Raw genomic sequence first — 24225 nt, 5'->3', positions numbered from 1 at the left:
TTGTGACAATTATTTTTAATATAAACTATGATTAAAATGAGCATTTTGAAGTTTTAGATAGCATTTTTACCCACTAATGAACTTCACTAATTGCAAAATTAATGAAGCTAATTAGTGGATAAAAGTGTCATAAAACACATCAAAGTCTAGCTGTGCAGGGCTGCTGCAAGAGCAATGACATGGCCACAAAGAAGTCCGGAATAGAAAAAATGTGTGGGCTCAGTAGTTCTGGAAACACAAGTGCTCTCAAAAGTTTTGCACGCATAGAAGTATGCACATGAGAGCAATTTCTTAAAGAGTATCTGTGTAACTGTTTAGCAATCTGCTTGCCCTGGCAGTACCATTGCGGTATTTAATCTAAGCTAATTAAAAATATCAAAGTCTAGTTGTTATGAACTGGGTTATAAAATGAGCAATAAGCCACTACAGCTGTACATGTTAATTCCAGTCATGTATTTCAACACACATTTAACAATTTACTGGCAAAACTAAGCACGCCACAGAGCAGGAGCTGGAGGTACCTAGCAACTCTAACATATAATCCTATCAGCATGTGCAGCTGTTTCTCCCGCACTCCTGGTGTACAGGTGCATGGTAGTGGCAAGAAAACTAGGTGTTTAAAAGCAACGGAGAGGGCTGCTGACTAGCCTTTCACAGATGGATTTTTGCAATAAATCCTTTAAAATACAGCTTCTCCAGTAATCGTTGGCTGAAGTACATAACACACATAAGGTCTAATCACTATGGACCTTTCAAGGGTCAAAGGATAGAGAGAAGAACCAACGCATCTTAAGTACAAGCAGTCAAACAGTAGAGGAACACAACTGTGAGGCAAAAAGTAAAGACAGGTTTAGGTTAATGTATATCTTAGCACAGGCACATGGAGAAAGTGAAATCAAGGAGTGTGGCAAGAATAACAAGCACCCTTTGGTAAGCAAGACAGTTTGAACAAAGGACCTGGTTTCAGCAGGGAACATAAAAAAAAAGAAGCAGATAGGCAGGAGAAGGAGTTAAACACTTCTGTTAGGTTTACAGAAGCTTCAAAGTTCACAGATTACATTTACCATCAAGCCTGCTCTTGTCTGAATCTGCCAACTTGTAAATATTGAATTTAATTGATGGTAACACAGCCCAGGTATTTTCAAATATCCTCCCCTCTAATCCACAAAGCAATTCACCTGATCCGTTCTCCATTCACCACCCAGCATACTTCAATCTCTTCCCCTCTGCACAGACCCCAAACTAAGACCACATTCTTCTGCACACAGCAGAGCAGGTAATATGGACAGAATGAAAAGATTTGCTAGAAGGTGTTAAGGCACAAATTGCAACTGGTATGGACAATGCATCAGGTGAGCCTCAGGGCATGTTCAGGCTGCAAAGGAATTCTGTCCCTAATGATCTCAGGAAAGATAAGCACTCCCACTGCAAACCTGGAAATGCTACCAAGGAAATGCTTCCGGCAGTTTAGACAAAAAAAAAACCCAGCGAAAATCAGGGGCAAACCTGCATGCTGGTCAACACATCGTACAAACCCCTAAATGTTACTTTTACCAAGATCAGACACACTGAAATGCAGGGGTCAAAGACCACCAAGTTACAGAAATTCAGAACTGAGGGTAAATATAATCCTCAGAAATCTGAGGAACAGAGCAGGGCCAAGGAAATTCAGAACACTACAGCTCTCCTCTCCTTAAATATTTATTTGAGGTTCCAATTACTGATCTTTCATGCCATTTCCTTCAGCAGAGACCTGAAATATTTTCAGCAGCTCTAGCAAGAAACAAAAAACAGAAAGAAAGTATTGGGAGTTAACTAGGAAGAACAAGGGAATGCATGCCATCACAGGGTAAGAGAAAAAGCTCAACTAGCTGGATCATTCAATGCAGCAATATAATTGTGGGCTCACCACCATGAGAGGGAGAGAGGAGGATAACCAACAGCCTGCATTACAGGCTTTGATGCAGTGATGTGCCACAGTGCAAGGAAAAGCAGCAGCACTCCATCAGCCCTCAATCAAAAGGCGATGATGGACACACAGAAAATTCCCAACATCCCACACATTTACAGAATATTAACACTAATTACATTGTCATAGTGGCTGAATTTAAACAAAATGCGTGAAGTAATTTGAGTGTTAGAACAGCAAGAAAACATTAACAAAGGAATGTTTTATGATAGCCATTAAAGGCTGTGTCAGTATGCTTTACACTTTGTCAAAAAAATTCCTACAAGAATCACAAAATCCCTCTGAAGTTTTGCTTAGAGCCCTCTTTTCAGACTATACACCACAGTAAAACTGTTATCCTTTCACTTTGCACAGTGATTAAAATGGATGGTATGGCATTGTGCCATGCTGAACGCAAACACTTTCCTGCAGCGGTTCAAGCCACAGGGGTTATAAAAATGTTGTCAGTACTGGCAATACAGGTTAGGAGGCAAGAAATACACACACCTACAACCCACAGATTTTGCATGTTAAACTAGCATTGATTGTACTTTAAGCACTGCCTTCTTCTGGGATAGCTTAGTGGATTGTTTTCATATGACAGGTCCTAACAACCTCCTTCTGGGAATTATGTTCCCGACTCAATACTTCATTTTGACCAGAAGGACATAACCTAGCACTAATTAGCCTTTTTGTTGCTTTAAAACCAGAGATCATGTCTGAAGACAGGCCCATGAAACACTCCATTCAGCTGCTTTAAATCAGGTACTGTATCCCATTTTTAGTTTTGGTTACATCTAATGTAGGCTATATTCATGGCAAAGGCATCAGTTTTGAGTTTTCACATTTCTGTTCCCTTCCAATCTATCCATATGTACCAAGCCCTCAGAGAAAACCACTTTGTCTTTTCTTCTGCCTGTCTCTAAAGGATTTTATAGTTCTTCTGATGCAGAGATGACCTAGGAGATGATAAGAAAACAAAGCAAATTATTGTTTTAAATGAACGCTTCATGAATAGAGCTGATGACCTCCTTCCACACTTTCTGAATTGTTCCCTCCCTTCCCCCCATTTTCAATACTATCCATTCCTGATCTGACCAGTAAGAAAGTGATGGGAAAAGAGGTAGTCTTCAAGAGGCTACCAAAATTACAAAAACATGCTAAAATTCAACAGAAACATTCACTCTACCTCCTGATCACCTCAATAGATAGAAAAGTATTCATTCTCAGGTATTAACTAAGACATTGGCAATTCACTCATCTCTTCCCTGTCACATCTTCTGTGACTTCTGAAGGGACAATAGATTTTATGTTTTTCTATTATTCTGCATGATTTAGGAAGCCAGAGCCACTGCTAAGTGCCCAGTGAAAACACGTATCTTTATCCAACCAGTCTCCTAACTGGGCAGGTGGATAAAACATGGTGAGGTGCTATTTAATTTTTTGCACATTCCAGTTGATGATGATTTTAAAGCAAAACATTTTCTCAACCATCTATAAAAATATTTTCCAGAAAGAAATCTTTGAGTACTACTGTTTGCCTCTCTGCCCAAATAACATCCAAGCCCATTATGTCTGCCTCACTTCATCTACACTCACTTGTGTTCCCAAGATCCTTGTTCAGGAAATTATCCCATTTCCTATTCAGGAAAGCACTTGAGCAGATGCCAGATATGAGGCACATACTTTGATCTCAGGAAAGTCACAAGACAGATAAAGAAATCAGAGGAAAGTACATATGTGCTGAACTTCAGATGCCTACTGCACGCTACCCTGAATCTGGACCTCAGCCTCCTGCAAAAATAATTGCCCCCAGTCTCATTCTTCAAATCAAGGATTCTAGTAAGAGGAATGGACGGAGGAGTGGCAGGAACACAGATCCTGCAGTCAGCTTTAAGGCAGTTACATCAGTATATAAGAGCACATTATATGTACAACACCTACTTTGAAGACTGAAAAAATAAACCACACAGTTCTTTCTGACAGATTTTTTAGATGCATTTCAACTCCTGAACATCCTAAAGCTTCACCATGAGAAGCTGCAGTAGCTTTTATTTTTTCTGGACTTTTCATTATTTATATTTGACAGGTCATGCTGTTAATTTTTTAAACATTAAAAGCACAATCAAATACTAACTTCAGGCTAGCTGTAAATGTTTTGATGTCAGCAATGAGCAGCCAATACATTTTTAATTCAGGCTAGAGGAGAGGAAAAGCAAAAATCTCCCTCTTGTACTTCCCTCTTACAGTCTGCCAAGTAGTTAAGTGTGGTAACCAGCATGTACACACATGACCTTCTGTTCTATTCAAATGAATTATCTTAGATAATTTGCGAAGACTGTTCTCCCTCATTTAAGTACTTCATAATGCGATCCATCTTTCCCTTTGCTTTTGTTAAGAGAAGACTCCAGTAATCTCCTGAAAACAGCATTTTGGCAAGCACTCCCGAATTATGTAATTCACTAGGTTCAACTCTACTGTTACAATCATTTTCAAGGAAGACAGGTATAATATATTATCATTATAGCTATACAATCCTGAGTTGAATTTTCCTTGGCTGAGTTCCTAGCACTTTAATGTTGAAATTGATCTGTTTTAAAAACATCATTTGAAAGGTTTTTTAAATACCATACATGCTCAAACTCTTTATTTTAAACAGTTTAGAAATGAGCTGTTGAAACAGAAGACCAAAAAAAAAAAAAAAAACCCAAAACAAACAACTCCAAAAGAAAACAAAAGAAAACCCAAAAACTAACCAAAAATTCTTGTGTTCTCTAATCTAGCGTTAAGCACATTTTAAAGAATAACAAGCAGACAAGAAGCATGTTTCCAAACAAACTATTGCAGTGTACAAATTGCCCAGCAGGGATGGAGATAACAATACCTATGGTGTGGGTTTAGATCTGAGAAGAAGCTGACATTTCATCAAGGTTGTCTAGGAAACCATTTTAAAAATTTGTTTATAAAACAAAATGCATGATGTTTATTTTGTTTGGAATGTGCCTAGAGAAGCTGGCAAGTAACAAGTTTATTAAAATGACAAGTCCAATGTACTTTTCTTGTTGACTGTAAAAAACCTCCCTGTGAGCCAATTAGGAGTGTGGAGATCAAAGGCCTGAGCAGCACTATAAAACCAGGAGTTACAGGGTTAAGGGAAAGCCTCTCCAACCTTCCTCAATATGGAAAATTTCCTCTAACTACAATTCACTCAGGTGGTGCAACATCAAAGACAAGTATTTTTTAACTTGCTTTGGAGTACGTTACAACACCCGTATTTTAATGGACACCTACCCAAGCAACTTGATTTTATGCACAGTTGGGAATTATTTTAGTTGTAAAGACTGATCCAGATGAGACTGAAGCAGCTAGATGGTGAGAAGGCAAAAAAAAAAAAAGATGCTGGGAAGGATGCACGGGATAATTTCTGAAATAGGTTTTTCAGTTGGTAAGGGTTACTGAATCCCAGACTGAAGAAGTTTTGTCAGTGCATTTCTTCTTAGTAGCTGCCAAGACCTTGACTTTTTAAGGCAGAAGTTAGAACAGCTAGCAAAGTGTTATCTAATGCAAGGATTGACTACTATGATGATCTCTGCTCACACCATCTTCAAATTTTACATCCATGTAGGGCACATTTGTCCTGATGAATGTGGGGACTTTATGTCAAATACACAAACCACTCCCAGCAAGTTTCTACCTAGAATTTAAGAGGCTGAGTTTTAAGTCACACCACTGTTTACTAACCAACACGTTGGGCTGCTTTGACCAACTACTGACTCAGTTTCTTTGCAATGCCACCTTGCTTACTGTCATTAATGAGCTAAATTCTGCCCTAAGACAGAGAAAAAGCCTGATTTTAAGGTGAGTCTGCATTGCCGTTTCTCACTATGATAGGGACCGATTCTGAATCTGCCCAGTCCATACCCCTTAATTTCACCTCTTCCCTGGCCCTTGTCTTACATGTGTGAACTAAAGGACAGGCTTTCTGTTTTTGTTGTGACTGGTAAGACCATCAGACAGCTCATTGTGAGTAGACTTTTAGTTCTGACAGTAAACGTAAATTTCCACTTAAAGACACCTAGAGCACCAGATGGAGCCCTTAGAGTGAGAAAGTGTAACAAGCTCTTTCACAGCAGGCACAATTGTATCCGGAGCTCCAGCCCACAGATGGAAATCCTTCTTCCCTGCCTACACGTTCTCCCCACAGGGTGCTTTCACTACTGACAAAAACACATTCCCAGATCCACCTCTGGGGCTGCTCTCTCTGCAGCAGCACTGGTGGAAGCCTGAGAGATTCCTCCAGCCATGCAGCAGCCCACGCTGGGCACCTTGCTAGCTGGCAACAGGGCAGCATGCAGACAATCCTGATCCTCCGCTGAACAATCTTGCTCCATGTAATGCAAAGCCCTGCTGCCGTGGCTCTTGGCCAGAGGTAATGCCATGGGGAACAGCTCAGGGACAGTGCTGGGCTGCCAGAGTCATGTTGCTGGTGGGTGGTGCTCTACCATGAGGTTAACATTAGCCACAGGGATTCAGCACTGCTTGGTGGCATGGTGTACATATGCTGTGCAATGGCTAGTTAGCGCAAGGGGGACATTGCATACACTCTCCCCTTGCCATAACCTTCCCAACAGTGTGGTGGGCTTCCTCCAATTCTGCTGCATCTAAAACCCTCTGTGATATTGAAGGATCCATACCACTGAACGCCAAGGAAGGATGAAAATTCAATGAAAGCTTCTCTTCTGAGAACACATGCAGAGATTAAGTAGTCAACTGAAATCAGAATTAGCCCAAAAAGACCGAGCTGGCAAACTAGCCCACACAAGCTACCACCAGAAAGAAGCAATTGCTCATGTCATGCATAGGACTCAAATCCACTGAGGGATGTTTAAAGGAAAAATAAGGTAAAAATGGATCACAGGGTAACGCTGATGCCTGAGCAAAAAATAAAAAACTGGGGAGGTGGAAAACTCTGTTTATATTTGGGAAATCTATGTTCAGTAGTCTCTACTCTTTTGTCTGATTGTGTGAAGTCAATTAAGCCTCTTCATGCCTCAGTTCATTATCTATAAAATAAGGATAATTTCAGAAGCCTAGAGAGCATTTCTTTTCTTTTCAGGGTTGTTGTGAGGATTAATGTATTTAAGATTTGGAGGTTCTCCAGTATCAGAGCATGGATCCATTAAATACACTAGACTGAAACAGAAAAGTAAGAGCAAGAGAAGAAGGGACAGAGAAAAATAAAAAATATAAATCAAATCTTCCTTGTTTTAGAAAAAAACACAACTAGATGACTAGAGCAATCCAGCTACTGTAGCAGACAGCCTACACTGAACTCCAGAAACTAGTATGTCTACAAATAGTAATAATAACTTTAGCCCATTTTTTGTTTGCATAAATCTGTATCACAGAGACACAGGAAATGTAAAAGAGGAAACACTTCTGCACTGTATGTAAAACTGTCCTCAGCTAAACTCACAAGACCCTAAAGCCACTACATCTGAGATGTAATTAACTTAATGTTCTTAATTCCAGGAAGAAAATACTGCTGGTGGTTATTGTTATTTTTAAAATTACCCATGGGCAAGAGAATTAGCCAGGAAATGTGCTACCTGCAACCTTGTCTTTGAAATTATTTTTCTCAAATTAACTTTATGTATTTGAAATGTGAACAAAGCCAATGTTGCAGCTGCCTAATAAACTCAAACCTGTACTTCAGAATGTATAAGGCCTTCTCAAAGACAGACAGATGTCAAATTAAACTCCCTGATTTAAAAAATGCAGAGCTGGTCTTCCGATCATCACTCTTTTTACTATAGCCCACGAAGTATTGTGTTTTATTGCTTTGTGCTATGAAGTGTTTGTACTTAGATCTCTCCATAAACAAGAAAAACAATCAGGGTGTGTGCTGATCTGATTAAAATCTGATGTAAATGATATGCAAAATAGGTGTGGCCCACTGGCTCATGGCAAGCTGCCAGTAAAGACCTGTGCTGAAGGTTGTGTATCACTGATTTAGGGCATCATCTCCATCATACTTCTACTCGAGCTTCTTTATTTTACAGTTTCCTACTCTACATTATTGAATGTTCTTTCCCATTTTCACTTTTATTCCTACCTGGATAGTTTAACTCTCCATTTTCTACTATCTGGCAGCAGACCATGCAAAAAAAAATTTGCACCATGATGTATAATCACTTTGTGATTTGGGCAAGACCAACTCAGCCTATGTAGTACACCACTTCTCTCTCTCTCCTGTTTGCTCCTCTAATCATTTAAAACTATTCTTATGCCAATGTAAGTTCTTTCCAGAACCACTTTCCTACTCCATGTCTCAGCTTCCTGAAACTCATGCCTTATCCTGGTAAAGCACAGCTTGGGGCCCTCTTTACAGGTCTGCAAGCAAAGCAGATTAGCCTGAAGAGCTAATTCTGTGTGACCAAGTACAGGGTACATTTCACGTGAAATCAGGAAACTATCCAAGCATGATTCAAAAGCATTCAGGCAATGCCGCAGAACATTCACAAGTTATTTTCTTCTGAATTCATACACAATTTAGAGGATCCAAAACTGGATTTCCCAAATGCTGTGCAGACATGATTAAGGAATATTTGTTTTGACTGGGCTTTAAGTCCCTACTTTTCTGATATTTCTCATTTTTCCTTCATTCAAGGTTGAAATTTGCTATGATAATTTCTTTAGACCCCTGCAGAATTGTTCAAGGTATTTCCCAGAGGGAGACAAAAAAGAATTGGGGATTCATCACACACAAGCTGATATTTACAGTAACACCACTCCCAGTACATGTTTGCTGGAAATAGCTTGGTATTTCTTTAATATTTGTAGGATTAATAAAATTCAGGCCCTGATCTCATAGTATTCAACATCTGGGCAAAACACTTCTTGCTGACGTTCACAGGGCTGTGGTTTAGCAAAACAAACATGCTGCATCTTACAAAAAACCTTAGTCATGGCAGCAGTAAAAGGCAATTTCTTCCTTATCTCTTTTTGTGCTTCCTTTATCTTATTGCAAGGAGACTAGGAACAATATGGCAACCGTAACAAAGGGGGAATAAAGAAAACGCGGATGACTGCTCAAAGTAGGTGCATAAATGTCACTATTACCTTGCTACTATGGTGTTTGGTTTTAGGACAACTTGAAACTACATGAAGGCAGGCAACAAAAAATCCCTGCATGCAACAACTTCGGTGCTCTGAAATCCTGTGGGTACCTCAGATACCACCAGATGCACACATGACAGCAGAGGCAAGGAATACTTTTGTGTGCCTTCAGACAGCAACAAAAAACATGTCTTCTCCTTTCATTGCAGTGGTGTCTTCACCCTTGTGAATGATCTTTGCCACTTTCCAGCTGACCTGCACTCTGAGGTTGACTGCTACAAGAAAGCTACAGCCAGAATTACAAATCTGAAGCATCGCTCCTGCCAAGTGTTAAGACCTTCCAGATCATACACTAACTTCCTCCATGACCAGCCAAAGTAACCATATTTCACAACAATTAAATGTGTTAAGGGTTCCAAGCAAACAACGCTCAGGCTCAAAATTCAAGAGCCAGAGATGGACAGGACATAGTTGCATCTTCTACAGGGCCATTCTTTTCAGGGAATATATCCTAAAGTGACTCTATTCTTCTGCTTCTATTCTTTGCCATTCCTCAAGATGGATTTGAAAAGAAAGGACAGCTGGCAAAAGAGAAGCAAGTGACAAAACCATGATCCAGACAGAGGTAAAAAGGTTAAGTCTCTGGGAGCCAGAATCCACAAGGATAGGCATCTTAGACACGTATTTCTAAATAACTTCCCTCCTTCTTCTCTTCCTAAAAGACTAAATGCAAAATGAAATCATCTTACAGAAGGACAGCCGCTTCCCCTCTGTGCTCAATCATTCCAGTCACACTATGTTGTCCAGTAACCTGCATTGATAATTCCTCATGAATAAAATGCCAACATTATCATCCACAGCTATGTTGTTGACATGCTTTTGCTATTTCACTAAAAATACCATTAATTTTCTGGCTTCACAACAGCTGAGCTACTTCCCATTTGAATATACAAAAGAGTATTTTGTTTAAACCAAATTAAAAATGTTCCAGTAAATGACTTCAATTTTGCTGGCTATACTACTTAGTGTATACTGTTCTATTTAATCCTCTCTTTTCTCAATTCTATGCCTTCTACCTCCCCCTCCTTTTCTTTCTTTCAATTTTTTTTTTCCATTCTCCCCTTCCCTGTTTATACTTAATCCTTTCATGCCAGGAACTGGATTGGCCCAGCAAGAGATCCACAGTTTCAAAAAAGGTGGTGCCAAAGAGTTAAGGAAGCGGTGAAATTGCCTCTGCTCTGTTTTTATTCACCTGTTTGCCAAAACATATTTAGCAGTAAGGAAAGGAAGGGAGAGGGGAGAGGGAAGCATACAAATGCTGAGCACACTGTCCATAGCCCATCTAGAGAAGTGTTGACATTCTCCATTTAAGTCAGAATGAAAACCACCATTACTGCCAAGCCCTCCTGGCATCTCACCACTTTATTCATTCCCATTTGTATCTAATGCTTTTGTCAACAGTTCAACAAAAGTCAAAGCAAACAACCCACTACAAACACTGGGGGTAACAGCAACAAGCATGAATCCTTCACTATTATCCAGCCCAGCTGCTCAGTGCCTGTCCAGGCTGCTTTCATTTACAACAGTGTCAACAAAAAGCTGAAACCCAATAACTAGGTGGGCCACTACTACCACTGCAAAACCTCCGGCAAAGGAAATGCTATTCTCCTGCTTAACTGCTTCAGCAAACATGCAGAATAATTCAGTTAGATAGACAAGTGCTTGCCTAATCATTTGTTGTGTGAATTATTCAAGGCTTTCCCCTTAAACTACTAAATGATGGCTCTTCAAATATTTCTGAGGAAACACCAGATGTTCGACAGGAGAAAAAGAAACATTAGGCAAATTCTGACATAACAGAGGACAGTGGTAGCCTACAATCCTGGAAAGAACTAATGTTCAGAGTATGAACGCTGTCCTACACCTTGCTTCTGGTGTCACTCTATAGAGAGCAAACTGCTTCCAGCATACAAGCGCTAAGCATGCCCCAGGCTCCCAGGTGCCTGATCTATATACAGCATAATCAAGGCTACTGCCTATGATTTTTCGTCCTCTTTTTCTGTGCAAGTTGTAAAAGAGATCTCTCCAGAGAGTATGTAAAATGTGGATAAAAATAAGCACTGTAGTTAGTCAGGTGGATGCAGAGAGGAAACATGCACTTATTCCCACACCTCTCTCCACCTCCCCTGAAGCCCCTCATTTTCATTTGGTCTCCTCTTAATCACTCACCTCAGTGTTTTTTTTCTCTCCAGTCACAAGGTGAATTGTTCACATGCTTTTCTCCAGAGGTTTCACAAGGTTTCATGTTTACACTTTCAAAAAGCAGGGCTAACTAGTCACATAGCACAGAACTAAGCATTACATCTTTTACTTCAACTGCCTCTTTAGTCTGGGAAACAGCCACCTCCAGATGTCTGCTTCCTCATTTTTGTTGGCTTTTGTCACAACCATATCATTGCATTAACAGGTTACTTTTAAACTTTAAGTAAACTTTAAGAAAACAGGCAAATTAGATAACAAGTGGTGCTTGTTTTGATTTAATCTCACTGTTGGCAGGAACAGCCCTGGATATGAACAAATGTTTTTCCCGAGACCAGTTTATATATACATCAGAGTTCAGTGCTGGACTTATATGTATCTTGAGCCAGAACACAATATCTAATACACTTATAAATATTTTAATTTTGACATCTATAGTAGCAGTTGTGCATACTGAATAACTAGCATTCCAGAGAGAATTCCTGACAGTTTTTAAGACTCAGCAAAATAGTAAAAGAAATTCTGTTTGTATGTCAAACTGAAGCACATATTTTTATTTTACAATAAGAATCTGTAACATACTTTGTTTGCAAAACAAGCGGTTTTACAGTGATTGCTCTGTAGCAGTCTCTCAATCTCAGGATTTGTGTGCTGTCAACGTAAAGAGCCTTCTTTAATCAGTTTTCTTCCTCATTCTGTCTAAACCAGTTATGACCACTTGCCTACTACGTAGCTGCAGCTGTGACTTTGTGATTGCCACAGCTGTTGGTACCCATTTCAGCCCTACTCCACTTGGTGGGAAACTTCACTTAAATTTACTACTATAAATCAAACTTTCAACACTAAGTTTATCAGGATGAGCGGGACTGTTACAGTCATTAGCAGTATCTGCAAAATGGTTTAGGTCCCGAGACCAAAGGCAACATAGAGAGGTACTATAGCAGAGAAAACATTTGGTATCAGAAGGGCTGAAACATGTACAGAGTAAATGGAAGAAAACCTGCACAGCCTGATGCTAGATACAATAAAAAGAACAGGGATGAGACAACACCACAATAAAATGTCTCTTCTTCATCATCCCCTGGAGCAGGAAGGGTCCAAAAATGGCACCTCCAGCCTTTACCATGGTTGAGGGCAACACAGTTACCAGAAAACCTTCAAGAAGCATGCAGGACTCCTACAGAAGGTCTGCTAAGCATGTAATTGCTTTCAAATACCTGAAGTGTGATACAAACCTTTTAGGCTACCTAGATGGCAAGCATACAGTGCTTTTCATAAGGTCACCAAACTGACCCTGGACAAGGCTGCCTTTTTGCTGAAAGCAGGGTTGCCTATACTACTTTAATGCTACTCTAATGCCAATTATGCATCCTGACAGGGCACCTGGAAAGATGCTGCACTTCAAGGAATGGCAGAAAAAAGGTTTCTCACCCTACAAAGTTACTGTAATTAATTTTAAAGCTATTATTCTAAAATCATTCAGACATTGAATTCCTTTCATATTTTGCAGTATGAGACAGCAAAGCTCATTACAAAACAGTATTTGCAGGTCATTACAAGGAACATTTTTCTCGAAGCAGGGGAGGAAAAGAAAGACATCCATTTCCTCAAGGGCTAAAATAAATTGCAGTTGGGTATTTTTAAAAGAAATAGAGGTGAGAGAGAAATACAACATCAGCAGGTATGGTTTCAGCAAACTTATCAGGGAGGGACAAGAAATATAAACACACAGCTATATTTACTGCAAGCCAAATACAGTGATTTCCTCCACTATCACAAAACAAAGCTTCATGTTATTTAGGTCAGCACTGGCTTTCCAAGTCAATGGAAGCAATAATTTCTATATAGTCTGGCCACTTAATTATTAAAATAAAATGAGCAAAGGACTGAAAAATATGATACTCTAGCAGCCGAGTTTTGTGTTGTGTGTGGTCTGTGCCAAACTTAAACCACACACTCCTGCAGACGACTCTTTTTCTGGGGGTAGTTGTGTTCGGAAGCATCTCTCTTGGCCCTTCCATACATCTGCATGGCATGTCTACCGTGCATACCAGTCTGATGAAACACAACACCACCAGCAAAATTAGTGTTATTATATACTTTATCCTGGCAAATAAAACATCTAAGAAAATATGGTATGCCCTCTTTCAAAATCTAGAGTGGCCTGAAATACACCAGCTTCTCTGCACAGAGAAGCTACAATACACCACTCACCCTGCGAACAAAAAAAGGAACAAACTGTTGAAATTCTTCTGTTTTCGCTCCCCTCTGCCCCACTTACTCATAAGTAAAATTAAGGAAACCCCCACAGCTGCTTTCACTGCCTCTTGAGAGCCAGAAAAACAGAGGTACAGCTGTGCCTGCTAATATTCATATGCAAACAAATAGCATCTGACTGGCTGCAATACCTCACTTAAAAGCACCTCGGTACCTTTTGATAAGCTTGCAGCTCAGAAAGAAGTGATACAGAGCAATCTGCCATCCTCTTAATGCAATTACAAGATTAAAGTGGCATTTCACTTCCAATACTTCATTAAAACACTGATTGCACCCAGCCTTCTCTGGTGATATGGCATACTCTGTGTTCCCCCTACAGTATTCCTGAAGACTTGGTAGAGCATGCTGGGGTGAGCCCAGCACTTGCAGCCAGTGGCTGGCACAGCTCCCGGAGCCTGGCATGAGATCTGTGGAGACAAGGGAAAGGAAACCCTGCACACCTGCTAGGGTGATGGTGGGAAATTAATGACCCCCACACTGGTGCACCCAGTAGTTGCTCTGTGAGGCAGTGGAAAAACTACTTTCCCTCGGGATCTGCCTCTCTCTCAAGTGGCCAGGTATCCTGTCACGCTGCTGATTCTCATCACACGTCTCCATTTTGTGGTTTGAATGAGAACAGCTACCCCTCAACTTCTGCTTTCATGGCAATCCAGCGAGAGTACAGCATGGGAGTGGAGAGGTCCAGTAAACTGCAGTGTGGACATGAGCACTTATTTCACTTTTCCCCTCATGTTACTTTTCTTTCAAAGCAGACTGCCAAGCCAAATAAATCCTCAACTTAGGAGAAAATTTCTTCATCTGTTTCCCTGTGCACCCAAAAGCAGGCCAACAGCATCCTTGTGAGAACTCATCAGGCTAACCCTTTCCACCATGGGAAGCACTGCTGGAAGGGACCCAGGCTCTTGGGGCATCCTGGGGAGACCCTCCAGCTCAGCCCCCAGCACTGCCGGCCAGTGTGTCCTCAAGGAAAGAACAAACTAAAAAAGATTAATTCGCAGATGTTCATGCATTTCACACACAGGGTGCCCTGTGGTCCGTTGCCAAGGCAACAGGAGACCACCAGTGAGCGCTTTATTGGCTTTATGAAGTGCATCTCAGTGGCTATAGTCCGAGAAATGCTGCATGATCATCAGGCTTTTCAGAAGCCTTGTTTTGTGTTTATCCACATTTAACCCTCTGAGCATTATTAAGAGCATCACTATGCACATCTGGCGCACCAAGCAGCGTAGAAAGGGGAACAGGAGGGACACACACACGTGGTCTCTGCTTCCGTCCTAGAAACCCTGGAAAATCCATCCTTGGTACCTGCTCCTGCCTGCCCAGCACTGAAGTTCTCACCCAAAGGCCGCAAGTAAGCTGGTCCCCAGGCTGCAGTAGTGCAGAGCTCAACACAGCAGGACCTGGGGATGAAACTGACCCTGTCAAGTGCAAAGGCAATATAAGTGTCACATTAGACTAATACACTGTTCACAGCAGCCACAACATATTTTCTCAGTAACTTTGAGAGAAGGGATTAAAGAAAAAAAGTTAAAAAAAAGCAGCCCACCAACTTCCTAGACACATTATGATAAAAACCACTTCTTAATTCAACTCCCAGCAGGTGACACCAGCCACAGTAAAACCTCTACTGCAGCCATCCAAAGCTGTGGTCCCTGTGAAAAAGGAAAGTCCTGTGTCCAGATGATGCTCGGTCGCACAGTGCCATTGGCTACAACATCATTCACAAAATTCACACAAACGAGCCAGAGAGAAATAAGCCGCCCATGACTATGCAGCTCCATTCCCCTCCTCTCCTCTCTCCAGGCAGGCAATGGGCATTTCCTCCAGCTGTCCTCTCACTGGCTGAGGCAGGGCTGGGGACTGATGGGGGTTAAAATCACAAATGCCACAATACCTCAAGCAGCAGCAGCAGCCAGTGCCAACATCAAGTGCTAATCCACCAGGAGAGGAGAGGAGAGGGAGAAAGCAGGGTGGTAGGGGAGATCAATAGAAGAAACGGCTTGCATTCAGGCTCACAGGAGAAAGAGCATGCAGAGACAATCATTTCCTGGGAAAAGCTAAAGCCTAACGAGAATTTACTCTGTCTCCTTTATTCAGACAACCAACTCTTTTGTGGCAGGGACTTCCTGAGTGACAGGAACCCAGGGCCCCTTAACAGGATTTCCATATTATTTCCAACACCTGCCTAGAAGTTATTTGTTTACATTGAAGGAGCTGAGATTCTCAAATCAGACATCTGCTTCTGGTTCAGGCATATCTTAGGAAGCCATCTAGAAAGAAGCTTTGTTGCTATGGAGACGTTTTTATTTTTCTTCTCTTAGTTGACTGGAAAACATTAGCATTTCCAGTTTTTTGTTATTCAAAAGGCCAAATGTCGCTCAAAAAAACACAGAACTTTTCAAATTGCCAAGCAGAATAGGCTAATCGAGCTTTAGATATTTAATTAATCATTTGACTCAATTAGAGCTGTATCAGAGAGAGGCGGGAGACATGGTTTAACTTTCCTGCGAATTCCCCTCAATGGCTGATTCCTGCTGCCCAGCCTAATTGCTTCTTCCCTCAAAGCACGGTTAAAACTTTGTAATTCATCATGCACTAAACAATCTTGCATAATAACTTGGGAAACAATCAGACTACTCATTTCTTTCATGTTCTTCTAAAATCAGCCTAACAGACTGAGAACACTTTGACTAGGAATACAATTCTTTCCCAGTGCCAGGGAAGAGACACAAAGAGCAATACAAACATTAACATAAATATTAACCTACTACTAGCATTTGGTGACTTTAGCCAAGATGACAGAAATTTTCAGCACAAATCAACCCTGACACTGGTTCCAGAATGTAATCTGTCCTTCTTCCTTCCCTTCAGCAGATAATCAGCATACCTGAGGAATCCACTAATTTGCATAAAAATAAGGGATGTTTCAAGTGGCTTTGGATCTAAGGGTCTGAAAGACAACTCAAAATCAAAATGTTAAGTGCTCAATACAGCAACAAAAAATTTGGAGAAAAGCAGCCATATAGTTTGTGTCCCACTCTGACAAAAGTTAGTAAATATTATTTATTTTCTCCCACTACTTTGACTACCAACTATTTAACCCAACCACAAAAATGCTCTTCATTCCAGACACATTCACTGTGAGTAAACTGGTATAAACCATGAATACCAGAATTCGAAACATGATTTTAATAGCACAGGCTTACAATAAGGAGAACTTCAAAAGCAATAATAAATTAATTCCCTCCTTTACTTCTTTTTCCCCAGCTATTACATTGTCAAAGCCCTTGCACTGGAGAAGACCTTTCCACCCACTTCCTCACCTCAGCAAACTTCCTCTTCCTACTCTATGACTTGAAGGCATAATCCTGTGTTATCAACATCACCGTCTGCTGCCATGGGAATAATTAGACATCTCTGCTCAGGTTAGAAATTGCAGCCCATCTACGTATTTGCCTCCTTAGTGAAGAGAGCATCTGGAGAGGGAACATCTGAGTTACCCTAAATCACCAATTAGTGAAATAATGTTTGACAGTGAGAAGCACTGCAGAAGTTTGTCCAAATGTTGGCACACCACCAAGTAAGAGTCACCTGTGACAACTTGCAAAAGGATGCAAAGTAAGAGACCAGTAATATACGGTTAATACACAGAAGTGGCAAAAAAGCTAGTGGGTAAAGGAGGTGAAGCCATGAAAAATGGCAGAGGCAGCTAATTTTTGATACCAGAGTACATGGTGCTACTTTAGTATGAATACACTAAATTAAAATTCCCAGACAACCTCATTAAAAAGGCAAATTATGAGACACTGAATGAAAGAAATGTAAAACTCAGTTGGGAGGGTACAGGGAAGTGAGGAGGAGGGGAAAAAATAAGAATAAAAATGCACGAGGAAGATATATGCCCTCATACACCTCAGGTTCAGTTTCATGTTCTGAAATCTGTTAAAAAACACCAGCCTGGATGATACGCTACAAATCTAGCCACGAAAAGGTTATTAAGAAAAAAAAAAAAAGCTGTGCCAAAAAATCAGCTCCATAAGATAGACTGAGACAACAAACAGCACACTGCTAATTAATATTTGCTCTGCTTCAGCAGCCAGTTACTGGATGAGACTGCAACAAACAAGCATGTCTCACCCAATCACATAATTTATACATGCACGTTCACCACCTGAGGACCAACTATGCCCCACAGATATTTATTCATCTGTTCCACAAACAAACAATTACAATACATTTTCTAGAATTAGGGCACCTGTTACATTCAGCACAGCTTACGTGCCCAGAGGCAGATATCAATTAATATTGAAAAAATTACTGTATCACAAGACAAGAGAAGTTACTTGTATTTTAATAACACTACTCCCAAAGCACCCATGAAGATCAAAACCACAACTCTTGTGGAGCAAAGCTTAGTTCAAACATGCTAAGTTTAAAACTACCATTTCATCACTATGGAAAGCAAAAAGCATCTAATGCCTCATTTCCAAACACAGAAAGGCACAAGCAGAATCCATGACACGAGTGTGAAATGTCTGAATTTTAACAAGTCTATGAAGTGCTTTTCAGCTGAATGTTATTACAGTGGCAAAGTAACAAAATGAAATAAATTTTGTAAATTTCTTAAGGCATTTAACAGGTAACTACGTTTCTTTGGCTTGTTTAATACACACTGAATGCACACATTTGGCAGAATACTCATGACAGTGGAGGAAGTTTCATTTAAAAGAAACCTGACAAGTCCGCAGCAGTAGACCATTGGAGCTTATGTGGTGTTCCTCTACCAGAAGAAGAATAAAGTCTGAGCAATGTAACTACATTTGATAATATCTCACAGTTTTAGATGTTGGGCATTTTGATTTCAAACTACCTTGTTCTTTTCAGATGCATTACACTCCTACTTTTAATTTAAGTATCAAATTACAGCTGCAGGAGTAAGCTGCTTACTCTTACTTACATACCAAATGAACAGAGGTCTAAACACTCAGTAGCGGCTAGCAGCTCAAGCAGCTAAATTGAGAAGCGCTGGAGCACCTGCCACCACAAATGTTAATGGAATGTGGGAATCGCACCCATCTGCTTTCTCTGTATCAGCCATGTGTAATTATTAGGCTTCACACAGATTAAGGCAAAAGTAATCTTATTGCTAAACCCACTTGAATTTTCCCTGACAGATTTCTCACAGTTCACCAGCATGTTGGACCTAAATTCACCACAAAACTGCATTTGATATCTTATTTCAGAACCTTTATACATTCCTTCCCACCCACCCCCAGGAATCTCAAGTTATTTCATTCCTGCCACAAGGCCTCATCTTTTAACTATTGGCATTTCTTGCTGCTGAAACAGTAACCCCAGCATCAAAATAAACAGTCTTCACAGTGTAGGCAAGTCTTACTATGAGCAAGGTTTCTTCCACAAATGATTTACAATTCAGACTAAAACCACAAACAAACAAAGGCAACATTCCATCAGTGTAAAGAACAACAGATCTGGATTAACAACAGATGAGGTAAAAAGGTTACATGAGCTGAATCCTGCACATGGGGCAGCAATTCACAAAATTTCTCAATAACCCATTCAGGATCATCCTGGCTACCCTGGGCAGACATCTGGAGGCTCCTTTACTGCAGCTGCTGCAGTGAGAGCCATGGGAAGAGATCGCAAGCACTAAGGCTACTTTCTGCCAGGTGGTGCTTTTGCATACAAAATGCTTCTTCAGCTTCTTCACAAGATATGCTTGACAGAAGGGACTTTGTTAGGGACCAGAGAAACTTCTGCCACATCTGTCTGAGAGAGGGTGCCAGGGCTGGGAAGAATGACATGCCTCCTACACCAGCAGCTCTTGCAGGAGGTGGAAAAATCCTTGCAGGGTGCAATCAGTGAGCAAGATCCACTGCAGAAAAATACCTTTTTTTGTTGTTGTTCTAGACAGAGCAGTTTTACTGCTTTGAAAAGGTGACACCTCAAGTTCCCTCTGTAAAATGCTGCTCAGTTTATTTCTCTGTCTAAACACATTATACTCCCTCATAACCCTTAAGCCAGAGCTGCACTCTGAGCACAGCCCTGTGCTTGTCACCCTTCCTTTCCCTTTGTCCACTCCGCAGCATTGCCACTGCACAAAGAGTGCTCCCATGACCCAGTTTACCGTGTCTAGTGTTTTCCCACACTTCAAACTTTGCAAAGGATTTGGAGGATTCAATCCAAGACGAAATCAAAGAGTTCCCAAAGCCCCTCTTCATGGAGCTTGCTGTGCTGATGCTGATCTATTATTTAGGAATAGCTCCTGGACAAACTTGCATTATCTGTAAGGTGACTACTCGGCTTCAGCCATGAAGTACTCACTACTTCAGGGAGATGCTCAGAAGGATGTGAGCCTAGTCTGGCTTATCAGGCAGAAAACAACATGTTTAGAAGGGTGAGGCAAATTCTCATTTTCCTTGGCCAGAACCAGGAGGAGAATTAGGACCAGCACAGTGAGAAGACCCCAAGTTTCACAAAGACAACTGCCCAGCAAATCCAAAGCACCTGAAGCAAAAAGTGGGACACTTCAGCCAAACTCCTTTCTCTGTGGAAATGGGTAGGGTATCTTCATTATCTTGATAGTACACTAAAGCGTAAATTTACACTTTATGAGCTATTCTAAAATCTGCCCTGCTTAATAATCTGTATCAGCAAGAAAACACTTTAAAGTGTCTCTCACAATTAAACCCAGGAACAACCTTCTATGAATCAAAATTTTGCTACCATATCAAAACGTTACACTGGGGCTGTATAACATTGCCCATATCCTCATTACATGCTACACTAATTACTACCAGCAGACTCAGAATTTTCTGCACATTAGAGGCTTTTAGAGGAGCTATAAAAAATTTCAGGCACCATTAATTTAAATTTGTATTGAAATTTCCTTTTGACAGATGGCCAAAAATTACTTACTATTTAGAGTACCAAAGCTGCCTGTTTGCACATTGGAAGAGGAAAGGGAAAAATTAAAAGCAAGAAGAAAATTTATGTCACGTTCATTACCTGTTAAATGTTAAGGAGCATTATCCTGCATGAATAAATTATTTCATACAAGCACACAGACTCCAGCTGCTGGCAACTGGTACGTTCTGGCTGACAAAAACCATTTCAAGTCACAGACCAGACAATCATAAAAAGCCTCTCTTAACCAGGAACCACTTAAGGGAGGACAGATCGATCGAACAAGCGACTAACTGCTACTCTGGGTATCACTGAAAACATTTAAGGAAATTAGCAAACTATTTTACCTTGCAAAGCTGGCAGCAAGCTAATGCTGACATACAAGCCAACTCACATTCTGAACACCGTGCAAGACAAACATCTACTTATCATTTTGAAGTAAATTGGCAAAAAGCAGTGACGCCCTCCTCTCCCTCTGGAAGCCGTATAATAACAGTGCCTTTTAATCATTCCCAGACAAAATCAGCTTTTTTGGTATAAACACTGCATGTAACACCCACGCCAGCATAAACACGCCAACATCCCACAGGCATTACAGAAACATGACTAGCAAATTTTGATTAGAAAACTCCATCAGCATATACTAGAGCAGTTATCCTCATACACCTTCTTGAGAGAAATGCTCATGGTTCCAACTGTACAGGTATGTAAACATGCTAAAGAAACTAGGTTGGTTTGTATTCCCACATTTAGGTATCTGCCTTACTTGTGCTTGCATGTTTGAATGCAGGCAAAAAAGAGAATGAACTAAACCTATCTGTTCACAGTGAATAGGGGCTGTTCTAGGGAAATCATCATTAATCTGCACTCAGCCTCGCCACATAAAGCCATAATCCCAGTTTCTAGCCCTCATGACAAGGAAGCTGAAGTTAAATCTGATGCGCTGTTGTCTTATGTCAGCAGATAGACAGCTTCAGTGCCTCTGCTGCTCACAGTAAAAACTGACAGTTCCTGTCAGCTCCTGGTTGTTATGCAGAACCCTGTGGGTAATAGCAAAACTGACAACCATCAGCTCAGTTGCGCTCAGCTGGGACATGGCAGAGTTGCCAGTGGCAGAATGGGCACACTGGGGAAAGCTGTGGGGCACATTCCCATCTGGAGCTGACGGAGAAGCAAAAGCATGGCCCCTTGTGTGGCAGTGCCAGCCAGACAGGTCCCTGGTTGGGGCAAAGCCCGTGTCCATCACCATGCTCCTCCCAGAGCTGTATAGGGCACACCAGATAACATCTGACTGGCAAACTCTGGGTGATCTTGTCTAATGCACCCAAGACTCAAGCTGTGAACACCTCTTCTACCTCTTCCTGAGAAAAACACCATGAAAAACTTAACAAATGTGTTACAAGCGCTCAGTAAGGCAGGCACTGGTCTTGCCCTTTGTAAGGGAAACTTATCTTTCATTTCACACTGACCATCACCTAAAACGGGTCCTGAAAACTGTGCAAGCCACTCTATAACTACATCTAGCTATCCAGAGCTGGGCAGGTAATTGTGTAGCTGGCAACAACTGGGTCTTCTGCAAGCTAGTAAACCGCCAGCAGCAGTGAGGAGAGCAGACTAATCGAGGAGAGGACAGGGCCAAGATGCACCTCCTCGCAGCATTAAAACCATAGGAGCCTCTGAGAGGCTCTGGTGGCTATCCAGTATGTACAGGCATCCAGGCACACACGCTGAATTGTAGTCGCATGCGTCACTGAATGCTCAAAATTACATGAGCAGCAAGGTGTGCATTGAAGCTACTTATAATACTACCATGCATAGGATGGTGCACACATATATGCTGCAGAGTCATTCAGAACCTGAAAATTAATTCCTGGAAAAGGAAGGCAGAATTCTCAGGGCAAGTACCACCTTTGTCAGTCTACAGAAGAGCAGCTCTCTCCTCTCAACTGCTTTGGCAAGGACAGCAGGCAGGCAGCACCCCCCCACTCCCCTGCGAGCAACAGAACTCTCCTTCCACAACTGCATCATAGGGGTGTATCAGAATTACAGTTTACAGCTTCCAAATGACTTAAAACTACCGCCTAATTCTTTGTACCTCAGACGCTTGGGCAGAGATCCTGGGCAGCCCTTTCTTTATATCCAGGAACAGCCCCCGAGTGCTGTTCCACCAAACTGCCTAGAATCCCAGCTGCCCCACTACCTGCCACTTTCTAAGTGACAGCCAGTCTATGCAGGGCTCGGCTAACATAATAAATACGAGCGTTACAACCCGGTTTCACTTTGTGACTTTTTCCACCACCCTGGGTCATGCTTCAGGAAACTGCAGTGTGCAGTTCTTCTGAGCTGCCTCCTTCACCTATGAAATGGAGTCCTACCTTGATGGAGTCTCTGTCTGCATGCAGAGCAGCCCCCATGCACAAGAAGGGGAGGAGGCGGTGGCAAAGAGAAAGAGAAAAGTACTAGTTAGTTTACATAAAATTATACATTTATCATACTTGGAAGGAAGAATCCTGATGTCTCTTAAATAATAAATTGCACAGATGTTAACTTTTCTGTACAGTTAATTATTAATACTGTACAGCCACATTTATAAAACTCCAGCATTTGAACACAGTTTCTGGTAGCTACTAAGTAACAAACACTGATGTAATAACCTTGCGAATTCTTGTGAAAACTAGGGTTTATTTTTACCCCCCATCCCCATTTTTCTGTTTCCTTCATTTTTTTAAGAGGAAAGTTTAAGAAAAAGAAGAAAAGAGGAATAGATGAAAGTACACAAGTGGCAATGCCTACCTCTTTGGTGGTCGTTATCATGGTGCTTCTTCTCATCTTTAATTGGGAGGTGTGACTGCCCCCCCAGTGCACTGGACAATGCCAGAAGACCAGCACTGCTGCCAATGGGTGGGATGGCTGGAGGCTGCAAGCCTGAGGGGTGTGGAGTGAGCGGCACAGGAAGACCATGTCCATGTGACAAATGTTGGGCCTGGAGTTGTTGCTGCTGTGAAAAAGGAAACACAGATATTGAATTTGTTCAGAGAGCTGGGGCTGTCCAATTGTACAGTAGTACATCAGGCATGACTGGATCAGATCAACAGATGCAGCTGATTGATCCAGGTATCAACTTCCACCAACATCCTGGCATTTTAAAATTGCCCATATGCTCGGACACAACACAACCAGTAAACTTCAGTATGAATTAAAGGAACAACAAAAGGAAAAATAAAGAAAAAGGAAAAAAAAAGGAATAAAGGAAAAGCATTTTACAGTTCTGGTGATATTTTATTTCTCTGACAGAGGTATTACATTTTACTCTTCTATTTTACTCTTCCTATCTGAAGCACACCATGTACATGTCTAACCAAAACATATGTAACTATATAAAAGCAGTTATATAATGAAGAAAAAAAAAAGCTGAAAATTGAGAAAATTAGTGTTAAACAGTTCTCCCAGCGCTACTGCACAGCATGTAGTGAGAGTTAATTTGAAAGAGAAAACCTGAATTAACAATCCAGAAAAGGAAACTGGTTTCAACCATCGTTTTAAGCCTTTTAAGGGTCCTCAGCGATACTTCAGCAAATTACTAAAGAAAATCTAATGTAGCAAGGCTTGGGTCTTCCTGTAGGCTTGCTCAATAATGCTGAAATAATTGGGCACTCTGTGCACGTTTAGTGATGCTCGAATGAAAAGCTAGAGGC

General features: G+C 41.1%; 1 protein-coding gene across 4 annotated transcripts in view; it reads right to left on the bottom strand.

Annotated features, from left to right (window-relative positions):
* The window catches only part of LOC101870797 (TLE family member 4, transcriptional corepressor), a 99348-nt gene that overhangs the window by 22355 nt on the left and 52768 nt on the right, over positions 1 to 24225 (bottom strand). For 3 of the 4 annotated variants that reach the window (XM_034072665.1, XM_034072667.1, XM_031054147.2), the window contains 2 exons: positions 23324 to 23528; positions 22906 to 22922 (listed from right to left, as the gene is read on the bottom strand). In XM_034072665.1, the coding sequence (XP_033928556.1) occupies positions 22906 to 22922; positions 23324 to 23528 (222 nt within the window). The remainder of the gene's footprint in view (positions 1 to 22905; positions 22923 to 23323; positions 23529 to 24225) is intronic. The other variant, XM_034072666.1, reaches the window with a different exon arrangement.

This window comes from Melopsittacus undulatus, chromosome Z, assembly GCF_012275295.1.
Source record: "Melopsittacus undulatus isolate bMelUnd1 chromosome Z, bMelUnd1.mat.Z, whole genome shotgun sequence".
Lineage (NCBI taxonomy): Eukaryota > Metazoa > Chordata > Aves > Psittaciformes > Psittaculidae > Melopsittacus > Melopsittacus undulatus.
This window is presented reverse-complemented; position numbering and strand designations above follow the sequence as displayed.